The following is a 23331-nucleotide window of genomic DNA, read 5'->3' as shown; positions in this document are numbered from 1 at the left end:
CCCCCACCAAATGTGTGCCCCTCCAATTTCTCCTAATTTTCTCCTTTGGGATCATGATTTATTTTTCTTGGATTGATCAACAGCCTTGACCTTCATCTTCCTGTAGGAGGAGGAGTGAAAGCTTAGCTGTAGCTCATGCTCCTACAGGTAAGTGTAGGTAAGGAGGAGGAGCTTTTCAGGGTGGAGAGCTCGAGGTCAGAGGGCCTGTAGTGATGCCAACTGAGCTCTACCTGTCCACAGGTCCCCCACAGGTGTCCCCGGCACCTCCAGAACTTACCTGTGCTTTTATGTCTGGCACTTTCCTTTATGGGGGAGTGGGGCTCTTATTCTCTTAACTGCCAGGCCCACAGGGTGGATGGCACCAGAAATCTCAGGAGCCAGCCAGCTCACAGGCACTCTTTGCTCTCAACTCCTCTCCCCGGTTAGGTTCCAGGGCTTCTTAGAAGACACTCTGCCCTGCTCTCAGGAGGTCCCTGCCCTATAGTAGAAATGCCCAGGCGATGATCATATCAGAACAACACAGGCAAGAAAAAGGAGTGCAAAAGCAAGTGCTGCCTCAGCCCTTCCCTTCATCACTATTCCCCTTCGCACAGGCCTCTGCTGTCCCCTGGCACCCTCAGGGCTGGGCATGGCAGAGCCTGTAACCTGCATAATTCTACAAACTGGAATTCCGCAGCTGTGGTTCCTTTATCTTCATTTGCCTTAGTATCTGACTTCCTATGCCAGGAATTTTTTTTTTAAAATGAAATGCATTCATTCGGTAAATATTTATTGAGCACCTATGGTTCACAAGACCCTTTGCCAGTAATGGGCTAACATAGCCAGAGCCTTTCTGACCACTGTTTTCTCTGGAATTAGCTAAAAAAAATCAACTTGGCATTGCCCTGCCTCTGAGTCACTACACTTGCCAGGAACCAGCCTGGATGTCCTCCCGCTGAGGGCTGCCAGGGCTTGTTCTCTCCTTCAGATCTTGCCTCACACCTCACTTCCTCTCTGTGACCCTTCACACTATTCCTTTAGCCTCAATCATTCAACTTCCCATCCCCATTTCCACTGAGAGCTTCTGAATAGAGTTATGAAGTTCATGAGATATTTGGAAAGAGACAGGTGGCCTGGTTTTTCTGTCCAGCTCTGCCACTAATTGGATGATCTTAGCTAAGTTACTTCCCCTCCTGGGGCCTAAGTCTTTGACATCTGTATGAGCCTGTTTATGACTCTACCGGCTTTTGATTCTTCCCAAAGTTTCAATAATTCTTGAGCACAAGGACTGGTGTGAAATATGTTTTACTTGTTGACTGTGGGTTTGGCACACATTTGATTTTCATGATAAATCAACAAAAATGTTCTAGTGCTTCTTGATATGCAATGCGATGGCAGGCGCCTTTGATAATGAAATTGTCCCTACGTTTCTCAAAATCAACATAATTCTACCTATTGTGAGTAATGTGAGCACATTCTGAACGAGAGGGACACACAAAATTATGGTACAACATTTCTACAGATTATTCAGAATATGTGTGAGACAAGAGCCATCAAGGATGGGATTATGTAATTTGCCAATCTGTCCTCTGGCCACTCTGAGATGCACAACTTTGCACTGAAGGGTCTTAGGAGTGGTAAAGACTCTTGAGAATCCAAGGTTTCCACCTTCTGAGACCTTCTTAGAGACAGCTCAGTTGTAGAGAACTGTTTCAGTGTCATTCCTTACCTTCTCTACATGCTCATCCTTACTGAGCCTCATCCTTATTGAACACCTGTCCATTCTGAGAGAAAGAAATGTTCCTTTAACTGCTTTTGTTACTGGGTTCCATCAACTTCCAGCTCCCCAGGGTCTTCCTTCCATCAATTATCCCCTTTATTTTCAACTCTTCCCTACCCCTGATTCTGTTTTTTTGTTTGTTTGTTTGTTTTTGTTTTTGTTTTTTACTTATATGCTCATTCGGATCCCTCTTTAAAACAAACCCTCATGCCTGCACACCTGCATCCCTTCACCTGGCTGGTACCAAGTGGTCTCTCCATACCCTGTTCCCATGCTGCCTCCTCTCCAAGCCCATACTTTGGCTTTTCTCTGTTCCTAGAGCTACCTGTGCATACCGCTAACCTCACACTTATTATACTGTACTACAGTTTACTCGTTTATATGTCTGCCCTTCCACCCGAGTAAATATAACTGGAGGATCTTATTTTTTAACCTACTGCTGGAGTCCAGTTGACTGAGAAAGTATATGCTCAATAAAGGACTACTGAATGAATAAAGTAGAGGCCAACTCTAAAATAAAGAATGTGTCATTTTGAGAAGTTGTTATCAAATCTAAATAAAGAGTCTGGAATGGGCCCAGAAAATTCATGAGGTTTATATCCCCAAGACTCCTCTGCAGTGAGGTCTGAAGAAGTAAGACCTCTTCAGACCATACTGCATTTTAACAACAGCAGGATATGAGCTCTTCTCCCACAGAATTCACTTTAAAAAGTTACATATGTAGTCCTTACTCATCAAAGAAAAAATTAAAAAGTATAATAAGCAAAAGAGAAGAAAAATCACCTGCAATCCCATGATGCAATAATGATCTCTATTAACATTTCCATTTATATCCCACTAAATGTTTTTAACATGCAAAAAATGTATATTCATGTAAATACATATTTTAAATGACATTATCCCATATACACTATTGGAAGCCTACCATTGCATCTTTATGTGCATCTTTCCATGGCAATAAAAACTTTTAAAATAGCTACAACATCACTTTAATGCTAGTATGAAATTGGTGCCAGTGAGAGTCAGGATATATTAACCCAGTTCATTTTCTATTATTTTACATTTAGGTTATTTGTACTGTTTCACTATTTTTTTTCGACAAACATATTTTTGCCTATTTATTTTAAGCACTTACTATTTGCTGAGGATACATTCCTAATGCTAAAACTTCTTGGTCAAAAGATATGTTTATCTTTAAAGTTTATTACATATGGCCAAATTGTTCTTTAGAAAGGTATGCCAGTGTACACACCCACTAGCAGGGTACAAGAATACTTTAATCATTCACCAGTGTGGATTATACTAATTTTTTACTCTTTCTCAGTCTGATTTGGTTTCTCATGGTTTTTTTAAATTTGCATCTCATTGATTAGTAATTAGACTGAACATATTTTCATATCATTATTATTCTTTTTATATTTATTATTTGAGTTGCTTGTTCATATCCCTGCTTTCTTATTTTAAAAGGTAGGATAGGCCCAGCTGGCATGGCTCAGTGGTTGAGCTTCGACCTATGAACCAGGAGATCACAGTTGGATTCCTGGTCAGGGCCTGTGCCCGGGTTTCAGCTCGATCCCCAGTATGGAGCACGCAGAAGGCAGCCAATCAATGATTCCCTCTCATCATTGATGTTTTTGTCTCTCTCTGCATCTCCCTTTCTGAAATCAATAAAAATATATTTTTTAAAAAGTTAGACAGATAATCCTCTTTTTGTAAAAAATGTGATATATACTTTTCTTAAATTTCTATTTATACATCTGAAACTAGTACAAAATAATATTCAAAGTAAATTGTAATTGAAATAAATAAATAATGTTTTTAAAATAGAAAAGAAAATCTGGCCAACTGTTAACATTTGTTAGATCTGAAAATGGGAACATGGTTTTATTATGTTACTCTGAAAAAAATTGCTACTCATATTTTTAAAGTTTTATTTTTGGTGTTTTCAACTTTTTAAATTTTACTATGCAGAAAGTTTAAGCTTTTTTCCCCATAGTTAATCCATCTCTTCCATCAGGTTTCTGCCTTAGGTACCTAATACACATGAGCGAGATTACCAGCGGCCTATCAAATACCCGCCCGCCTTCATCTTCTTTAGCGAGGCAACACTGCTGCCTGAAATACACTTCTGAGCCTCCTCTGAGTCAATGGCTGCAAGTATGTTGTGTGTGACTTGGGGCAAAGCTCCTCAAGGGAGAGGGGGTGTGCCTTCCTCTCTTCCATCTTTCCTGCTGCCTGGATGGAAATGGTTAGAACTCAGGCAACTGTCTCGGAGTTCAGGAGTTCATCCATCTTGAGGACGAAAGCCAACTTGGCAGAAGGAACGGAAGGAGGAGGCTGGAGTCCTGATGATGTCACAAAGCTGCCCCACCAGCCCTGGAGAAGGCTGGCTACTTCTGACTTCTTTAATGTGTGAGAATAAATAAATCACTGTGCTCAGGCCTCTGCTAAGAGCAACCCTTACTCCTAAGAGCAATTCCTAACTCATACCAATCCAATGTTATCAATATTTACTTGTATTTTCTTCTACTTATTTTTATTACTCTATTGTATCTATATTTATAGATATGTGACTGAAAAGTTATATAACCCAGATTTGATAGTATACATAAAATAATCATGTTTTGGTAGAAGCTTCTTCAAAATGATGATTGCTAGACTCACATGTAAAATTGTTACATTGAATTTTAAGCAAGGATCTTATTAGAGTTTTATTCTATCAGGCATTTTTTGGAAAAAGGCCCTGAGAAATAGCATTAGCATCCTTTTTATCCCCCCTCTTTTTCTTTCGTTTTTTACCTTTTTTTTTTTTTACACTAATTATAGGTTTTTATCCAAATAAGTTAGTTTTCAGAGAATGCAACTATAAAATGTGTATAGCTAGTTGGGAGGTTTTCAATGTAGATAACTGGGATCACACCTAAATTTGTGGTATAAAGAACTATAACATAAATTTTTTTTTACTATAGTTTCATTACAGCCAGAATTTCATTTTAATACGATTGGTTTTAAAATGTTTTGTCTCTCTCATCGATGTTTCTAACTCTCTATCCCTCTCCCTTCTTCTCTGTAAAAAATCAATAAAATATATTAAAAAAAATAATAAAAAATAAAATAAAATAAAATATGTTTTGACTATAGGTGTAAAATGTTTTCTTCTAGAATTTGACAGCCCATATTATTCTTGCTTCTGGAAAAATTAGCCAGATATTAGTGTTCAACTTAATGCAACTAATATTTCCTTAACTAACACTTATTAAGCTATGTATTAGTCTCTGTGTTTAATCTTACAATGACCTGCAAAGTGGATGATATAATCCCCACTTTAAAGACGGGGAAATTGAAGCCCAGAAGTGTTAATTCACTTGTCCAAGGCCACTCCTAGTCTGAGTGAAAAAGACAACCTTTGAAGCTGTTGATTCAAAAGTCTAAATTCCAGGGCTACCCACACCAGTCCCTGAACTGAGCCTGAGGAAGATAAGAAGTGAGTAAGACATGGTTTCCCACAGGCAATTAAAGAAAAGTTGGTACTTACCTGTCCCACACAGGTCTGTTATGTTAATACGAGTGGGCAGGGAACTGCCTTTTGAGTTAGCTGCAGACACAGCCACAGCCCAGTTCTCAGTTCTGGGAATGACCCAGGTCCAGGAGGTATGTTCTGTGATGTTCTGTAGTGTGGCTTTCTCCCCAGCCACCTCCAGCAAAGTCACCTGATAGTGGAGGATTTTTCCTCTTGCCTCTGATACACTCAGATTCTGCAACAAAACACATCCACTTACTATGTAGGCTCAGACAAGGTCGTTGGATGCTCTATGCCTGGACCTCATGGTCCCCTGCAGCAGGTGGCTACATCTGAGTGACCTTTTTATTTATATCTTCTCAGCTCCTCAACTGCACACTTTAAGCTGCTGCCCACCCCCACCATTTAGAGAAAAATATCACTTAACATTTTTTTAAAGCTAATTCTTAACAGAACATTGATTTTTCTTGCTTGCTTCAAAATGAAACTTCCTACCAGTAGAAAACTCAATTGCATTCAATGGAACAAGAGCAGGATCTAAACTGGGAAGATCTGGATTTGAGTTCTAGCTCTACTGATCACCAGCTATGTGACTCAGGGCAAGCCATTCAGCCCCTCTGAATCTCCATTTCTAACTTTGTCACACACACACACACACACACACACACACACACACACACACACCTTTTTAAATAGAAAGCACAAGGCTGCTCATGAAATAAAAAACAAGATTTTCAAGAGCTAAACTAGTAAAATCCATTGGATGAATTGGATGAGCCGTCTGTGCTAGGAGACGAAGACACTCTTTTTAAATGTGTACCCAACGAGTTTTTGGAACTGCAAAAATTCCAACTGAGATCACTTGGGAGCAATCCCAGAAAGTAATCAGAAAGCTAATTATTTGTATTGTAGCCCTGTTTGGACAAGGACCATGAGAAACAGAAGCAATGAGAGCCGAGAGCTGCCAAGGTCAGCACTGGCAGTGCCCGTCCATGCCTACTGCATGGAGAGGAAGGCTTAGCTCACCAGACGTAAGCATTACAGTTTTCTTGGCAAGGCTATTCCTCCCATGGGGTGCAGGGTGGCCTCAAGCTGCTGAAAGACACACCTTAAAATTGTCAAATGCCCCTTTCTCTGATTCCCTACTCCCTAAGCAATCTTCTAATAATTTGTAGTTTATCTGTCAGGAGAGGCTTGGCTAGCATGAACATCTGGTTCGGTTAAAATCTGTGTGTTTCACTTTAAGTGAATAAATTGCCCTTCTGATTATAATTTGGTTTCCAAAATAATTAGCATACTGAGAAAGAATATTCCTATCTGCTGACTCAAGCCTTCTGGTTTGCCTAACAGCTGAATTTTTCACTATAAATTAATCATGAACATGCAGCTTTTTATTATATTTTAGTCTCTGAGAGCGTGGTTAATGCAGGTCCTGTCCTAGGTGCCTCTCTGGATCCACAAGGCCTGAGACTGGATCCTAAACCATGGTCCATGCACCAGGTAAATACCATGTTGCTGAGGGCTCTTTGGGGTGCACGTCCAGCCTCTCCCTAGAAGACATCTTTGTGTTTGGGCAAGAACCAAGAAAATGTCCATCATTCCAAATGTCCGCCACAGCTGTTCCCATAGGCCTGTTGTGTAAATTAAAATAAGTGAGTGCTTTAGAAATTATGGTGTTCTAAACTTATTCATAAACATACCCTTTGTCATAAGAGAAAGAAAGAACAGGGTAAATTAAAGCAAAAGCCTGCTAGGGAAGACCATTCCCTCAGGTATCTCTCATTCTGTCCTTCACTATCTGTTTCCTCTGAGGTTCAGAGGTATGATTATTACCCCACCCTACAGCATCCCCATAGTTAGCCAACTTCACCAAGCTCTCCATTCTTGCCACGGACACAGAGGCTTCAGTCCCACTCTGACAACTAATCAAACAGAGCCTTAACTGGAAAAAACACCTTGCAAACCAGCCTTTATCATCTCTCTCATTGTCCTGCACAGACACCTCAACACTCTCATTCAGAGTGCTATGGTAGAATGCTGAAAGAAGGGGGGAAATCTCAAGTCGTCTTGGATCTACCGAACTTGCCTAGTGATCGCTGGGAAAATCTAGCTGATCAGTGATCCAGTGACCAGAGGTGCGAGTCTGAAAAATGAGTGACGGTTCCCAGAAGGCAGTAAAGGGCCTGGACCATACTTAGCATTTTTCTTCCATATCCCATATCTTAGAGTGGAAAAGATCAGTGAGAAGGTGAGGGTGGGGTTGAGGTAGTTAGACAAATAAGTATGTATTTCGTGAGTTGTGCTTTTATAAAATGTGAAGCTCAAGTTTTGGGATAAAGGTTAATCTCTCTCAGGTAACTGGCTTCCTTAACCAAATTAAAAACCGAGCCTAACTTGTCTGACAGGATCCTGGAAACAAAAAATTCAGTGAGCCAATGGGAAAACAAGTATTTATCCAGCTGGGCTAGTAGCAGCTTAAAACAGGATAATTAGTTGAGTTTTTTTTAATAGCAACGTAAAATTTGCAAAAAATGTATGTCATCCATCACCCTTAAATCACACGTGGCCCCGATGGAATGGAATAGCATCACAGAACAACAGAACAGGAAGGGATTCCACAGATTAACAATTAATTCAACATTTCCTTTTGTCAAGGGGGAAACTAAGCCCCAGGGCGAGGAAGTGACTTGCTTAAGGCCACTCAAGGGATCAATGGAGGAGGAGAGTGTGGAATCCAGGGCTCCTGGCTCCTAGACTAGTGACCTGTCTACTCTGATGTCTGTCCACACTGGTGAGTCTGAGTGATGAACTGTAAGTATGGGCCACCATGTGTCAGAGCTGGAATCCCCAGCCACCCTTCTGCCCCAAAGTTGCAAAGCAGCGTCTCTGTGAGGTTGTGGTATATTCTGATGTGGAGCATCAGCAGTGGAATGAGGTCAGCAATTTGGGGGAGGTGGAGATCCAGAATTCTTTTCCCCCCAGAGACAATGGCCCTGAGTCACAAGGGGACCAGCTGTGAACCCAGAAGAACGACTACCTGAGGAGCCAGCTGGGTCTTTCCAGATGAACTTCTTTTTATTTCAGTATTTGTTTGTCTGGGTGAGTGATAAGGGAGAAACTATCATTTATTGGGCCATACCATGAGTTAAGAGCTTACATCTGTTGTTACATTTAGTTCCTATGAGGGTGCTGAAGCTCCGAATGGTTAAGAAACTGACTCCCCACAGAAACGTGAGAGTTTAGTGCGCCCCCTGGTGGATGTGGGAGAGGAAGGGATGTCTGGACCATTCCTGGCATCCCTGAGAGTGTCTGGAAGACCTGGTACTTCTCGTACCTTTTTGGGCGGCGCCGAAGCTGGTCTCACGGCAGTGTTCCCATTGCCACTCTCCTACTGGTAAGAGTAAGCTAAAAAAGGAAACGCTGTCCTAGTGCCCCTCTCCTGCAGCTTCTTCCTGCTCTGTCCAGTGGGAAATGCTTTAACTTAGTAAACTTAGCCTTTTTGACTTTGAGAAGCAGAGTGAACAGCCCCCTCATAAACCTATTCTAAGAATTCTGCTGCCTGAAAAGGCTTTCAGCATCAAAAATGGCTCGATGAACATAACCCATGAGAGGACAAAACCTAACACGTGTCCAAATTCAGGGCCCTTATTTTTTGTTTTGTTTTAAAGTACATTAGAGGAAGGGTGTTTCTCTGAATTGGTAAATTATTTCTCCTTAGGACTTAAAAATAAAAACTTCTGGGAAGACTTTTTTGTTTGCTTTGGGCAGACCCTTTGCTTTCTTGCCCCACCACATAGCAGCTATGTGACCTTGGACAAGTTATTTTACTTCCTTGAGGCTCAATTTTCTCCTCTTTAAAATGAGGATAATTCTGTGGACAGCATAGGAGTTTTGGAGGATTCGATGGGCTAAAGGAAGTAAATTGTTTCAAAAAGTGCTTGGCACATGGCAGGTGTAAAGATACTGGGTGAGTTCCCTTCTCTCACCTACTCTAATATAAAAATCATCATAATTGGCATTTTCCCCATCATAGTCATATGACTCTTCTGTCAATTTATGGAAAGACAAGCCATCTTGACTTGGCTTATACCAGAGCTCTATAAGGAAGTCTCACCAATGTCACACAGTTGATTACAAAGAATATATAAGAGAGGAATGGAGAAGGAGAGAGAGAAACATCAATGATGAGAGAGAATCATTTTGGCTGCCTCCTGCATGCCTCCTACGAGGGATCGAGCCCTCAACCCAGGCATGTGCCTGACCAGAACTGAACCTGGAACCCTTCAGTACGCAGGCTGGTGCTCTATCCACTGAGCCAAACTGGCCAGGGCTATCTACTTTACTCTTGGGGAAAATAAGGCACAGAGAGGTTAAGCACCTTGCTCAAGAACACACAGCCATTAAGTGGTAAAGCTGGAACTTGAAGTCAGGTAGTATAGCTCTAGCTAGAAGATGAACTTTTTTTTTTTAGATTTTTTTAAATTGATTTTTTTTTTTCCAGAGAAGGGAAAGGGGAAAAGGGAGAGAGAGGTGGCCCTGAGTCACAAGGGGACCAGCTGTGAACCCAGAAGAACGACTACCTGAGGAGCCAGCTGGGTCTTTCCAGATGAACTTCTTTTTATTTCAGTATTTGTTTGTCTGGGTGAGTGATAAGGGAGAAACTATCATTTATTGGGCCATACCATGAGTTAAGAGCTTACATCTGTTGTTACATTTAGTTCCTATGAGGGTGCTGAAGCTCCGAATGGTTAAGAAACTGACTCCCCACAGAAACGTGAGAGTTTAGTGCGCCCCCTGGTGGATGTGGGAGAGGAAGGGATGTCTGGACCATTCCTGGCATCCCTGAGAGTGTCTGGAAGACCTGGTACTTCTCGTACCTTTTTGGGCGGCGCCGAAGCTGGTCTCACGGCAGTGTTCCCATTGCCACTCTCCTACTGGTAAGAGTAAGCTAAAAAAGGAAACGCTGTCCTAGTGCCCCTCTCCTGCAGCTTCTTCCTGCTCTGTCCAGTGGGAAATGCTTTAACTTAGTAAACTTAGCCTTTTTGACTTTGAGAAGCAGAGTGAACAGCCCCCTCATAAACCTATTCTAAGAATTCTGCTGCCTGAAAAGGCTTTCAGCATCAAAAATGGCTCGATGAACATAACCCATGAGAGGACAAAACCTAACACGTGTCCAAATTCAGGGCCCTTATTTTTTGTTTTGTTTTAAAGTACATTAGAGGAAGGGTGTTTCTCTGAATTGGTAAATTATTTCTCCTTAGGACTTAAAAATAAAAACTTCTGGGAAGACTTTTTTGTTTGCTTTGGGCAGACCCTTTGCTTTCTTGCCCCACCACATAGCAGCTATGTGACCTTGGACAAGTTATTTTACTTCCTTGAGGCTCAATTTTCTCCTCTTTAAAATGAGGATAATTCTGTGGACAGCATAGGAGTTTTGGAGGATTCGATGGGCTAAAGGAAGTAAATTGTTTCAAAAAGTGCTTGGCACATGGCAGGTGTAAAGATACTGGGTGAGTTCCCTTCTCTCACCTACTCTAATATAAAAATCATCATAATTGGCATTTTCCCCATCATAGTCATATGACTCTTCTGTCAATTTATGGAAAGACAAGCCATCTTGACTTGGCTTATACCAGAGCTCTATAAGGAAGTCTCACCAATGTCACACAGTTGATTACAAAGAATATATAAGAGAGGAATGGAGAAGGAGAGAGAGAAACATCAATGATGAGAGAGAATCATTTTGGCTGCCTCCTGCATGCCTCCTACGAGGGATCGAGCCCTCAACCCAGGCATGTGCCTGACCAGAACTGAACCTGGAACCCTTCAGTACGCAGGCTGGTGCTCTATCCACTGAGCCAAACTGGCCAGGGCTATCTACTTTACTCTTGGGGAAAATAAGGCACAGAGAGGTTAAGCACCTTGCTCAAGAACACACAGCCATTAAGTGGTAAAGCTGGAACTTGAAGTCAGGTAGTATAGCTCTAGCTAGAAGATGAACTTTTTTTTTTTAGATTTTTTTAAATTGATTTTTTTTTTTCCAGAGAAGGGAAAGGGGAAAAGGGAGAGAGAGGGAGAGAAACATCAATCATCTGCCTCTTGCACACCCCCTACCAGGGATCAAGCCTGCACCTCAGCATGTGCTCTGACCTGGAGTCAAATGGGCAGCCTTTTGGTGCACAGGATGGCACCCAACCACTGAGCATACTGGCCGGGCGAGAGGATGAGCTCTTCTCCGCTGTGGTGCCAGCTGGCACTTGGCAGACACTGCCCAGTTGTTGTGCTACACTGAACCGATTTCATTCCAGTCACACCTCACGGTAGTTACCCCACATAATTTCTATCCTGTTTTGCAGCCAGAAAAACAGCAAAATAATGGGAACTTTCATAAGAGTGAAACTTTAACTCCCCTTTCCACCTGGGTTTTCTATTTTCTGTTAATTCTCTGCTACCTACTCTCTTATTTTTGTCATTGACGCCATTCTGCTACCCAACGAGAAATCCCTGTTTTACAGCTGGTATCATCTGTGTGATTAGAAAGCCAGGGAAAGCAACCAGATTGGCCTTGGCTAGGATTCTGGCAGAAAAAGGAGGAATATGTGTAATGTTGGGGGCCAGTGCTGTACATTCACCCCTGACAACACGGTCAGGCGGACCATCACTGAGGCCCTAAGGCAACGGCAGCTTTAGTGACGAGTGAGCTGGAACCTGGGATCGAGGCTCCCTTCTCCGATTCACCAGAGCGATGGTTTGGAAAGTGGAAGGGAGCAATGGTGTCCACATTCACTACAGTGATGGGATGCTACATCCTCCCAAGTATTATCCAAAGGTTAACCGAAACCGCATGAACCAAACAGCAAATTAGTCACCTCCTAGACACTGCAGAGCAGGAAGTCAATGAATGTCAGCAGAGTTTGAAGAAAAGAGTTTAAATAAAGAAAAGGGGGGAATTGTGAGAATAATCAAGTCATCTTTTCTGTCAAAGAACAGTTCAGGCAGTCTCCATTGTGGCCGCACAGCTTGCAGCTCCCCTGGGGGCCGACAAGGTCAACCTGCAAAGGTCAACCTCTCCCTTTGAATTAGCCAATCGTGGGAGACTGTGAGCCTGAGCTCCAATCAAGGGTGAGGAACAGGTCACATGCGTCAGGATTAAAAAGCTGAGCGACTGCCTGCTCAGTGTGCGTGTGCTCCCAGACCATGTGCTTGTGCACCCTCCTGCAGGAGTAAAGGTATTTGCCTTGAAAAAAAAAAAAGAAAGAAAGCAACCTATTCTTTTCGAAACAGTCTTCTGAAATGCTGTGCCAGCCTGCGATGAGACAGGTTTGGGGAAAGAAAAGAGATAGAATTGAATATTGTGACAAACTACTGAAATCCTCCCATGTGATGCCTTTTGTATTTAAGTATTGATTCTGAGATTGCATACATCCTATAATTACATAAGCCCTCAGGCTCCTGGCGGCCAGTCTTCTCTGGGGATTTACAACAGGCCTTTGTCCTACATCAAGAAATCAGGTTACAGCCCAAGCGGCGTGGCTCAGTGGTTGAGCGGCGACCTATGAACCAGGAGGTCATGGTTCAATTCCTGGTCAGGGCACATGCCCGGATTGTGGGCTTGGTCCCCAGTAGGGGGCGTGCAGGAGGCAGCCGATCAATGATTCTCTCTCATCATTGATGTTTCTATCTCTCTCTCCCTCTCTGAAATCAATAAAAATATATTTAAAAACATAAATAAATCAGGTTACAAATAATACTGTCTACTCTCACTGAATCTCTTTCCTAGGAGGGGACCAAAAAAATCCATCCCTTCAGTGCAATGTGATACAGGTTGGGATATTCTTCACATGATACTGAGAGACACAAGGGGAAATAGACAAAGCGAGTGCACTGAGGAAGCTGCCGCTGGTCCCGAGTCTCTGAGGCTGGCGTCTGGGGCTCGTTGTTCTCTCCCCTCCTGTGGTATGAGGGCAGCTGTTTATCAAAATGAATTGCTTCATTTAACAAATGAATAAAAAACACCAAATATTTTCCCACGTTTGTAACCAGGAGTCTCTCTCACTCTCTTCTGTGTTGCTTATCAAAGCCCTCGAGCTGGCCCTTGCCAGGTAGCGCATTTGGTTAGAGCCTCGTACTGAGGCCAAAGTTGTGAGTTCAATCCCGGGTCAGAACACATACAGGAAACAACCGAAGAGTGCATAAATGAGCGGAACAAAAACATCTCTCTCCCCCCACTCCCCTCAAATCAATTTTTAAAAAAGAGCCCCCTAGCTGCACTGTCCATTACAGGAGGGCGCCCCTCGCTGCAGGAAGCCATGGAGCCCTGGCAGTGTGGCCAGCCTGCATGGCATGTGCTGCTGTCTGGGGGAGGCGAACCCTCAGCCACTGCACTGGACTGATGCTTAGTAGACACACCAGTTTTCAAAGACTTAGTAGGGGAAAAAGTAAAATAGCTCATTAATAACTTAAAAATATCGATTACATAATGAAATGAAACTATTCCAGATATATTTGGGTTAAATATCTTTTAAAATTAATTCTACTTGTTTCTTTTTCTTTTAAAAAATCTGGCTACGAGAAAAAATTTAATTACCCGTGATTGGCTCGCATTTGTGGCCTGCTTTATATTTCCATGGGATGGCACTTCACTGAACTGATGTGTTATTTCTATGCTGAATCCATGGCCCCCAGAGGGTCTCCTGACAAATGTGCTTCCTCTTGTCCTGGCTCATCCGTTCTTCCAGGCATTATGTTCTGAGAGGTCTGCTCTGACTCCTTATCCATTCCCCCACTCTCCTGTGTGAGCCCAACCATCACGCCCCCAGCTGAACCCTGAACTCCTCCTAAATGCCTGAGTGCATCATCATCCCCACTCCTCCGCCTGTCCTCCTGCTGGTCTGTGAGGTCAAGCACACGAGGACTGGATTGATCTTGTTCACTTCCATACCCCTGGCATGAAGAACATGTAGTGTCCAGTACCAAAGACTGGCTTTAATCTATTTGTTTGAATGAATTAACGGAATGAATTCAGCTTCATATACACACAGATATTTTTCTTCCAGACTCATGGCCTCATAATTTCAGAAAGTTTCTAATTTGTTATGATCAAGATAGTGAGAGGTCTCTGAAGAAAGTAACAGAGGAAACTACAAAGGTTAATGTGGCTTTGTCCATCATCTTTTCATACGTTACCTATCTGTATCTCTATACCTCTATCTCTTATCTACATCTACACATGTATCTATATCTGCATCTACATATGTATCTATCTATCTATATATATATCTCCATATCCATAACCATATCCTCATCCACATCCATATCCATATCTATATCCATAGTAAATAAATTTTTTTAAAGGTGATTTTTCTTCTTAAAGAAAACAGTGTATTAACTTGGAGAACAGTGTATTGGACTCACAGACTGAAATGCTTAATCTAAGCAAAGGAAACAGTATGGAACTTTGCACAGAGAATGACAGAGGGAATCTGAGGGACAGGATTGCTAAGAGCCTCCTGTGAAGGCCTCTCACACAAAACAGGTTGTTTATGACAGAGAAACGGTTTCTAAATGTTACTGCATTTGTTTTAACAATACCTGGTATTTTTATTGCATTCCATGGATTAGGTGGTACTTTTTGGCTTCAACAGAGAAAATACTTTTTCTCTTAAAAATAACTATGGCAAAAAATAGTACAGGATATTTTTGAAGAAATGCGGTTTTCAGGAGAAACCGAGGGCTGGGAAAATAAGTAATTATGTGGGAACCAGAACAACAAAGCAAAGGTCTCCTTCACTCTCACACACACACACTCACATTCATACAGACATAGATGAAATTCACACACATTCACACCCACGCTCAGACCCACATGCACACCTTCCACGCGCCCACACTTATTCACTGCTATGGTCTGAATGTTTGTGTGTCCCCCAAATTGGAATCCTAATGCCAAGGTGACAGTGTCAGGAGGTGGGGCCTCTGGGAGGGTGATTATGTCATGAAGATAGAGCCCTCATGAATAGGATTAATGATTTTATCAAAGAGACCCCACAGAGCTCCCTAGCCCCTTCTACCTTGTGGGGACACAACAGAAAATCTGCAACCCAGAGGACACCCTTCACCGACCATGTTAGCACCCAGACCTTGGACTTCCAGACTCCAGAACTTCGAGAAATAGATTTATGTTGTTATAAGTCACTCAGTCTATGGTATTTTGTTATAGCAGCTTGAATGGACTAAGACCTTCACATACATGCACTTACACACATATTCCTATAGACATCCCCACGCCTACATCCCCACTCATATCCCTCACACGTATGAAAGACTCACACGCACTCATACACACATTCACACATACCCTTTGTACTCACACACGTATATAACACACATGCACCCGCATCACTCACATACACACCCACCTCTACTCACACTCACATACATTCACACCCACACTCACAGGGACTGTGCCCATTCAGCACCTGGCTGTTCTCCTCTAATGTAAACATCCTGCAAAAATGAAAGGTCACCTCACATTTCCCCAACTGCAAGAGAAACGTGCTCTCACTTTGTTCACAGACCAATGGGGTTTTACTTGGGGCTTCCTTTGGTTCCCACACCCGAAAACCCCCTGCTGCCATGGTGGGGTGTCCCCTCATTGGGTTTCCCAGTATTAATCACAGTTTGAAGAAACCAACCCACCGCCTGCATGTCTGTGCTTCCTTTCCTCAGTGAAGTCTAATTTGGGCCCCACCACAAGGCACCTGGTCTGGCTGCAGCGTTCCTTTCTAGTCTGAGTCCCCTGTGTTGCGGCACCGCCCGGTCAATTCCCAAGCCTGCCTGAGGGCGCATGAGGAGTCCCCGGTGGGACGGTGGGACAGGAGTGGTCCAGACAGAAGGGCAGTGGTTTCTGCCCGGGAAAGGCTCCCTGGAACAAGCACCATAGGCCCTCTCATTGGAAATCATTTTACTTCCCTAGAGCTGTTCCCGCATTCCCCCCCGCCCCAGTTTTTTGTTTGTTTGGTTTGTGCGTGTGTGTGGTGGGGGGGGCGGTTGGTGTGTGTGTGGGGGGGGCGGTGTGTGGTGTGTGTGTGTGTATGTTTATCCTCACCCGAAGATATTTTTCCATTGATTTTAGAGAGAGTGGAAGAGAGAGGGAAAGACAGAGAAATACTGATGTGAGAGAAACAGGGCCCAGGCCAAGGAGAAGCCTGCAACCGAGGTACGAGCCCTTGACCAGAATCGAACCTGGGACCCTTTCGTCTGCAGGCCGACGCTCTATCCACTGAGCCAAACCGGCCACGGCGATTCCCACATTTGTAAAACGGGTGGTGGGACTGCATGCTGGCTAAATTCCCTTTGGTGCAGAGCCTGTGACTCGGTGGTTCTGTGGTCCAAAGCAGGCCTGCTCACTTTCGTGACTCTGGCCAGTGTTTTATTCCCACCCTCAGGTGAGTGGTCTATTTGGGACCCTGGAAGCTGCCCAGGACTTGGCACAAAGGGACTTAGCCGGGAAGGACTTAGCCCAGGAATGGCCCTACAAGACTGAGGACTAGACCCAACTTTCCAAGGAGCCTCTCAGACTGCATGGTCACTGAAGGCTTTGTGGGTGCCCTGTCACGACCACAGTCAAGTTACAGAAGCTTCCAGTGTTTGCATTTTTGATTTCTTATTCTAGCCAGTTCCAGTCCAAGCATCTACAATTCTGGCCCCACCTACAGGAAGATTTTCTGACAATAGGAAATGCCCATCCTGGCATGGACTGCAGACAGAGTGGAATGCTCCCTGTCTCAGGAGGTCCCAGCAGAGACATCTGTCTGTCCCGCCTGACACGGGAGCAATGTCCGTGAGAGGAAGGGTGGACGGGGAGAGGATTAAAGTCCCTTTGAATTCCAAAACCTCATTTTATAACCTCTACTTTGTGAGGATTAGGGGCAAGATCAGAATGAGAAGCAGAGAAGAATTTGCATATGTATTTTGAAGACCTTTTGGGAGGAGAAATCTTGATGGGAAGAGGAATTTGGGGTTTAACCAGTCATTTACTTGTGAAAATGAAAACCACGAGCCAAGAATTGAGCTGGGTTCTCCTGTCATAGGCACAGATATGGCTGCTCTAAATGTCTTGCTTTGAGAATTGTCTTGCTAGTACAAAATGGCTTTATTTTAAAATGAATTTTAAGCTTTGGTTTTAGTTTCAAAGTTAAGAGCTTGATTATGACTCACCATGCTATTTATAGTAGTCCCCTCTTCTACCAGACATTTTTTGTGTGTGTGTGTGTGTGTGTGTGTGAGAGAGAGAGAGAGAGAGAGAGAGAGAGAGAGAGAGAGAGAGAGAGAGAGAGAGAGAGAGAGAGAGAGAGAGAGAGAGAGAGAGAGAGAGAGAGAGAGAGAGAGAGAGAGAGAGAGGACAGAAAAGAGGGATAAAGAGCTTAAGAGCTTATTGATTGCCTGGCTCATTCCTTAAATCTGAAGAAGATTGCAACTATCCAGATCGATCATGCTAACTCCATCAGGGGACTTTTTATTCCTTACTCTGACCCTTTCTGGTTTTGTGCTCACCAGCTTCATAATTCCAAAACTGTTTATTTACTCTTATCTGGGGGAGGTTTTGGGGAAAAAGGAAGAGTACAGTGCACCTGAACACCTCTTATTATGAGCATGCTAATTAGTAGCTCAATTCAAAGAGCATTTTCTTTCAACAAAGAAAAAGTCAGGATGTAGCAGAAAGCGTTCTGGATCAGGTTTTAATCCAAGCTCTGCACTCAGTAGCTGGGTGACTTTAGGAAGGACTTCCTCTCTCTGACCCCCCGTTTTTATATTTGTGAAGTGGGGATGCCTAGCACCTACCTCACAGGGTTTGGGTAAGGACTAAATGAAGCTCCAGCGCCAGCTTTCAGCACCCTGTGGAACTTTGACATCCTGTAATAACATTAGCCACGTTGTTTTCCGGAAGGTTACCCTACATCCTGCTGTTCTACTACTATTCCTGAGGAAGAGCTGCTTTCCCTCCCCGATCCTATTATTTTTCGCTATTATTTGTGTTCCTGAGGTAGGGCAGCTTTCCCTCTCCCTTTTCAATGACTATAGAAAATATATTCCTAAATATCCACATCCACAGATTTCCAGCTTTAATTTCCCCAAAAGTGCATAAGTCTGGTGGCCTGGTCACTGCTGGGCACACTGTATTAGGAGAGAAGGGTGATAGAGGGGGCAAGAGCCAGAAGAGATGATGGAGTGGGGTCCGAGGGTGGGCATGCATAGGGGTGGAAGGGACCTTGATTAGGAAAAGATGAAGAAGTGGATGAGGAAAAGATGAGATTGTGTGGAGTCAGAGCTCCCACCCTTATCTGGCAGAAGTAAATGACATTGAGTTGAGTATCATGAAGATGTGGTTGAGATAATGAGCGCCAACAAAGTCTCTGAAGCCTCACTGTGAGAAAAAGGGCCTTTTCCCATCCTGAAACATACTGTTCAAATATAGAATCCTCTTTATATGTTATTTATAGCTCAATAAGAACAAAATAAAACAAAAAACACAAATAGGCAATTCTCCTGAGTTTTAAGTTGACATTGAAAACTTACCTTCCAGAACAGAGAAATCTGTTGTCTCCTGTAGTCAGTGTTCTGTCTGATGTACCAGACATCTAATGTCCCCGTAGGCTCTGATTTGAAAGGGAAAGAACATATTTTCATATATATAAATATACATACATTACAAAACCTTTAAAAGTCAATGGGTTATTTTATAAATGATTCTGGGAGAGTAGGATTATAAGATACTTTCAATTTTCTTGTGCCCCAGTATTTTTCTTCTTCTTTTGTTAAACAATGAGCATGTTTATCTTTGGCCATAGAAATGTATATCTTTAACCAGGTGTTAAAGCTCACAATTACCTTAAAAAATAAAATAAAATAAAGTAAAATAAAATAATGCGGAGGAAATTAGATTCCTAACTTACTCTTAAAACATATATTAATAAAATAACTCAAAACATGTGTGGTTATTTCTTTTTTATTGGAATGCATAAGGAATTATCAGCCAAAAAACAAAGACAGAAATTATAACGAACACATTTTTTGACCCTGTAAAAGTACAAAATACAAATAATAAATTTTGTGTTAATCTCCATTCCTGACCTAATGCTGTAGTATAATTAATTGGTTTTATGACTATTAGACAATGATCTACTTGAAAGGAAGGCCTATCTCATGTATCTTAATATTTCTCCTACCTAGCACCATACTTAGAATGTAATAGGCTCTCAATAACTCTTTGTTACATGATGAATGAACAAAGCAGGAGATATTATCTACTTGATGCTAAAACACAGGCTGAACTGATAGAAGAAATATCCACCAATCTATAAGACAATGGTCAAATATGACCTAATTTAATATGAGAAAGTTAATCAAACATGCTTGAAAAGAAACGAAATAATCAACTCCTGTGTATTAGAGAGGGAGGGTGTGTGTGTGTGTGTGTGTGTGTGTAAGTGGACCAACCTCACTTGTTTAACAGTGACACTTAGAGTGTATCTGAGGTGAGGCTACAATAGGGTTCCTTTTGGAGTAGCAGGTTCCTTTTAACCAGATGGAAATTTCCAGAAAATTAAGTTCCATCTGGATAACAGAAGACAAGCAGCCAGGAAGAGAAGAGAAAGAGAGAAAGGAAGGGAGCACAGGCACAGGCACATATTATGGGCAGATCCTGGGTGGGCCCATCCACAGTTAGATCTCACGTCCTCCTCACCACCGCGAAGTGGGTAGCTTCAGGGCAGCGGTTAAAGTGTGAGCTCCAGAGCCAGACCATCTAAGGGCAAATCCCAGCTCTGTGACCTTGAACAAATGTTAACTCTGTCCTTAAGCCAGCTCCTCATCTGTCAAGTGAGGATCATAATTCTGCATGCCACATGGGCTGTTGAAGAATTTAAATGCACAGAGTGCTGATACATGGTAAACACTCATAAAACTTAGCTGATGTTTTTTCTTCATTTGAAAACTAAAGTGCTGAGAGGTAAAGGAGTTGTTCAAGGTCCCAGAACTAAACAGCAGAGAAGCCGGGCTTTAAACACAGGTCTGTTTTATTTCAGAGCCTGTGATCTTCACTCTGCACCATGCAGTTGCCTGGTTCTGAGAAGGCTTATGATTTCTCTACAACACTTCCATTCCCCAGGAGGTGCGCCTCTTTCATGTTTTATTCTCTTCCTTTGTCACTTCCTCTTCCTGCCTCTCTTGCCCTCTTTTCTTTCTTTTTTTTTTTCTTTCTAAACATTCACTTCTTTTCTTTTCCCCCTCTTTCCACCAGTGAGGACTTAGCAGTAAGAAATACATGCATAAGACATCCTGAAACTCTCAATGCTCTAGGGTTATGAAGAGTAACCCAGGAATCAAGCCAGGACTTTTATTCCTGCTAGCCCAGATGCACAAAGAGAAAAATGAACAGGCAACAGAAGAAAAGAGAACCTGACATGTATTAAATTACTATGTGCCAGGTAATATTTGGACACTTTATATACATTATCTCACTTAATCCTACACATTGCAGGGGGTGCCTGTGATTACTCATATTTTACAACTGACAAAGGTTAAATGATTTACGAAAGACATAGAGCTGGTAAATGACAAAATTGAGAGCTGAGCCTAGGTCTCCAAAGACCCTGCTCTTCCATTACAGCTCATTATGTGGAGCAAAGATATAAACACTTCACAAATCAGGTAATTTGGACATTGACACATAATCAGGATATGGTCACTTGGGTATGCTCAGTGGCAAAGCCAAGTGACTTGTACCGAAGCACTAAATGTCTTCAGTTAATTACATATTGGTAAGAAATTTAAAGGAAAACTCATTGCCTCATTAAAGATCTACAACCTTCCATATTATTACAGAGCCAAAACCCAAATTCTAGAATCATAGTCTCTTCAAAGGAGAAATTGCAAGTGAAACTGAAATTTTAATGGTGGCCACCTGCAGTGTAAGTCACTATGGGAGAGAAATCATTAGTTGAATCTGTATGAATTTCAAAGTGTAGAATTTCATGACCAAGGGTGTCAAACCACTACTGTTTAATGCAACGTGAGGGCTAATATTAAAGAGAATCTCTGATAGTCAACTTTCACAAAATCACTTAAAATTCTAACCACAGTGTCATCTAGCAAAAGACATATTAAAGATATTATAGGCAGGTGGGAAGAGGAAAGTCAAAGGCCCATATGTCAAAGTGATTTCAAAACAAATGGCTACAGCCCTGGCTGGTTTGGCTCAGTGGATAGAGTGTCGACCTGTGGACTGAAGGGTCCCGAGTTCGATTGCCGGTCAGGGTACCTGCCCAGGTTGCGGGCTTGATCCCCAGTGGGGGGTGTGCAGGAGGCAGCCAATCAATGATTCTCTCTCATTTTTGATGTTTCTAGCTCTCTCTCCCTCTTCCTTTCTCTTTGAAATCAATCAGTCAATCAATAAACAAACGATTGTTAACAATTATTAGATTAATCTTTAAAAAAAACCCAAATGGGTACAAATGATTAAATATACAAATATTGTGAAATGGAAGTCAGCTTTCCTGAGATAAAACTAGTTCCAATATAAAGGGGAAAATAGTAGGGTTAACTAGAGTCACCAATATGAAAAAAAAGAAAGATCCTAAATTAAGCAGGAGATTGGCCTAAATGACTTCAAGGATTCTTTCAACTCTCAAATCCCAGGATTCTAGGGTTCTATGAAACTGTATCTGCGGCAACCAAATCAGAGCCAAGCCATTGTTTCTCTCAGCTCAGCATCTATATCTGAAGCCAAGGTAGTGCAGGGCTGGGGACAATAGCAACTGAAGAGGGTGGAAAGCCGTTCCACCACAGAGGTTTTAGCAAGCAGTGAAGAGAAGAATCAAGATCTCCAAGAACAGTGAAAATAGAGAATTTGACAAACAGTAAATAGAGAAAAGACATATCTCAACTTTCAGGTAGTGGACTAAGTGAAATGCACAAAATTTTTTTGATCCAAGTCATGCTCTAAGTAGGGCAAGAGAGATAAGTCATTCACTGCCTTGGTTTCATGATGTCCACTCTTTAGGCTGTGCTACATTTATCTCATTTATCTAAAATTTAGTTTCAAACAATTCAATTCAAATAGAACTTACAAGTGCCTACTTGATTAAACAAATTCTCAGTGATAGGTTCTTGCCTGCAGATGTTATCATCTGCTGTGCCTGCATTCACTTCTTCCAGGGTACACGTTGGGCTTAAAGGAGACCAAAAGAAGACAAAAGGGTAGGGACTGGCATTGGATCTCAAACAAAACATTTTCTTTCTAATGAAAATGTTTGCACGTAAGTCCCTTTAGAAGGTAAAAAGCCATTCATTCTCATTTCCTCAAGTTTTAAGCAAGAAGGCACAAGTATGAAACTTTCAAGTTTAGCTAGTTTAGGACTCAGCAAACTATGGCCCATGGACCAAATCTGGCATATTCCCTGTTTTGTACAGCCTGTGAACTAATAATAATGGTTTTTATATTTTTAAATGGTTGAAAACAAATTTAAAAAAATCATTTTCAGTGACATGAAAATGATATAAAATTCCTCCTGGGTGTTCTGAGTGGTGAAGGATCACTTCCCCCCAACACTTGAGCATATTATTCTCAGGCCTTTCTGGACCCCATGCAGCCCAAACTCAAAGTGTTTTCCCACTAGACACAAAATAGGGTTGCTCAATTCCCAGTATCAATCCTGCCTTTGATGGATGATTGTGGGACACAGAAAGTGGTTTCTTTCCTCCTACCCCTTACTTAGTGGTCATTTGAAAAGTGTTTCTCATGGAGGACCATTACTGGAGTTAAATTTAATGACATAGGAAAAGGCCATATGGAATAAATAATGACCTCATTTCCTGCTGATCCTCCTATCTAATAAAAGACAAAAAGGGTAATTGACCGTACCTTCGCTACGCTTCCCATTGGCTAATCAGGGTGATATGCAAATTAACCACCAACAAAGATGGCAGTTAATTTGCATACGTAGGCTCCAAGCGGTGGAGCAAAGCGAAACGTACCCAAAGCCGGCGGAGC

At 42.3% G+C, this 23331-nt stretch overlaps 1 protein-coding gene across 1 annotated transcript in view; it reads right to left on the bottom strand.

Moving 5' to 3' along the window:
• Positions 1-23331, bottom strand: part of IL12RB2 (interleukin 12 receptor, beta 2) — a 77799-nt gene that overhangs the window by 42607 nt on the left and 11861 nt on the right. The window contains exons 7-8 of the mRNA XM_014541058.1: positions 18858-18937; positions 5295-5514 (exon numbers count right to left, since the gene is read on the bottom strand). Of these exons, the coding sequence (XP_014396544.1) occupies positions 5295-5514; positions 18858-18937 (300 nt within the window). The remainder of the gene's footprint in view (positions 1-5294; positions 5515-18857; positions 18938-23331) is intronic.

Source organism: Myotis brandtii, unplaced genomic scaffold (genome assembly GCF_000412655.1).
Source record: "Myotis brandtii unplaced genomic scaffold, ASM41265v1 scaffold26, whole genome shotgun sequence".
In the NCBI taxonomy this organism is placed as follows: domain Eukaryota; kingdom Metazoa; phylum Chordata; class Mammalia; order Chiroptera; family Vespertilionidae; genus Myotis; species Myotis brandtii.
This window is presented reverse-complemented; position numbering and strand designations above follow the sequence as displayed.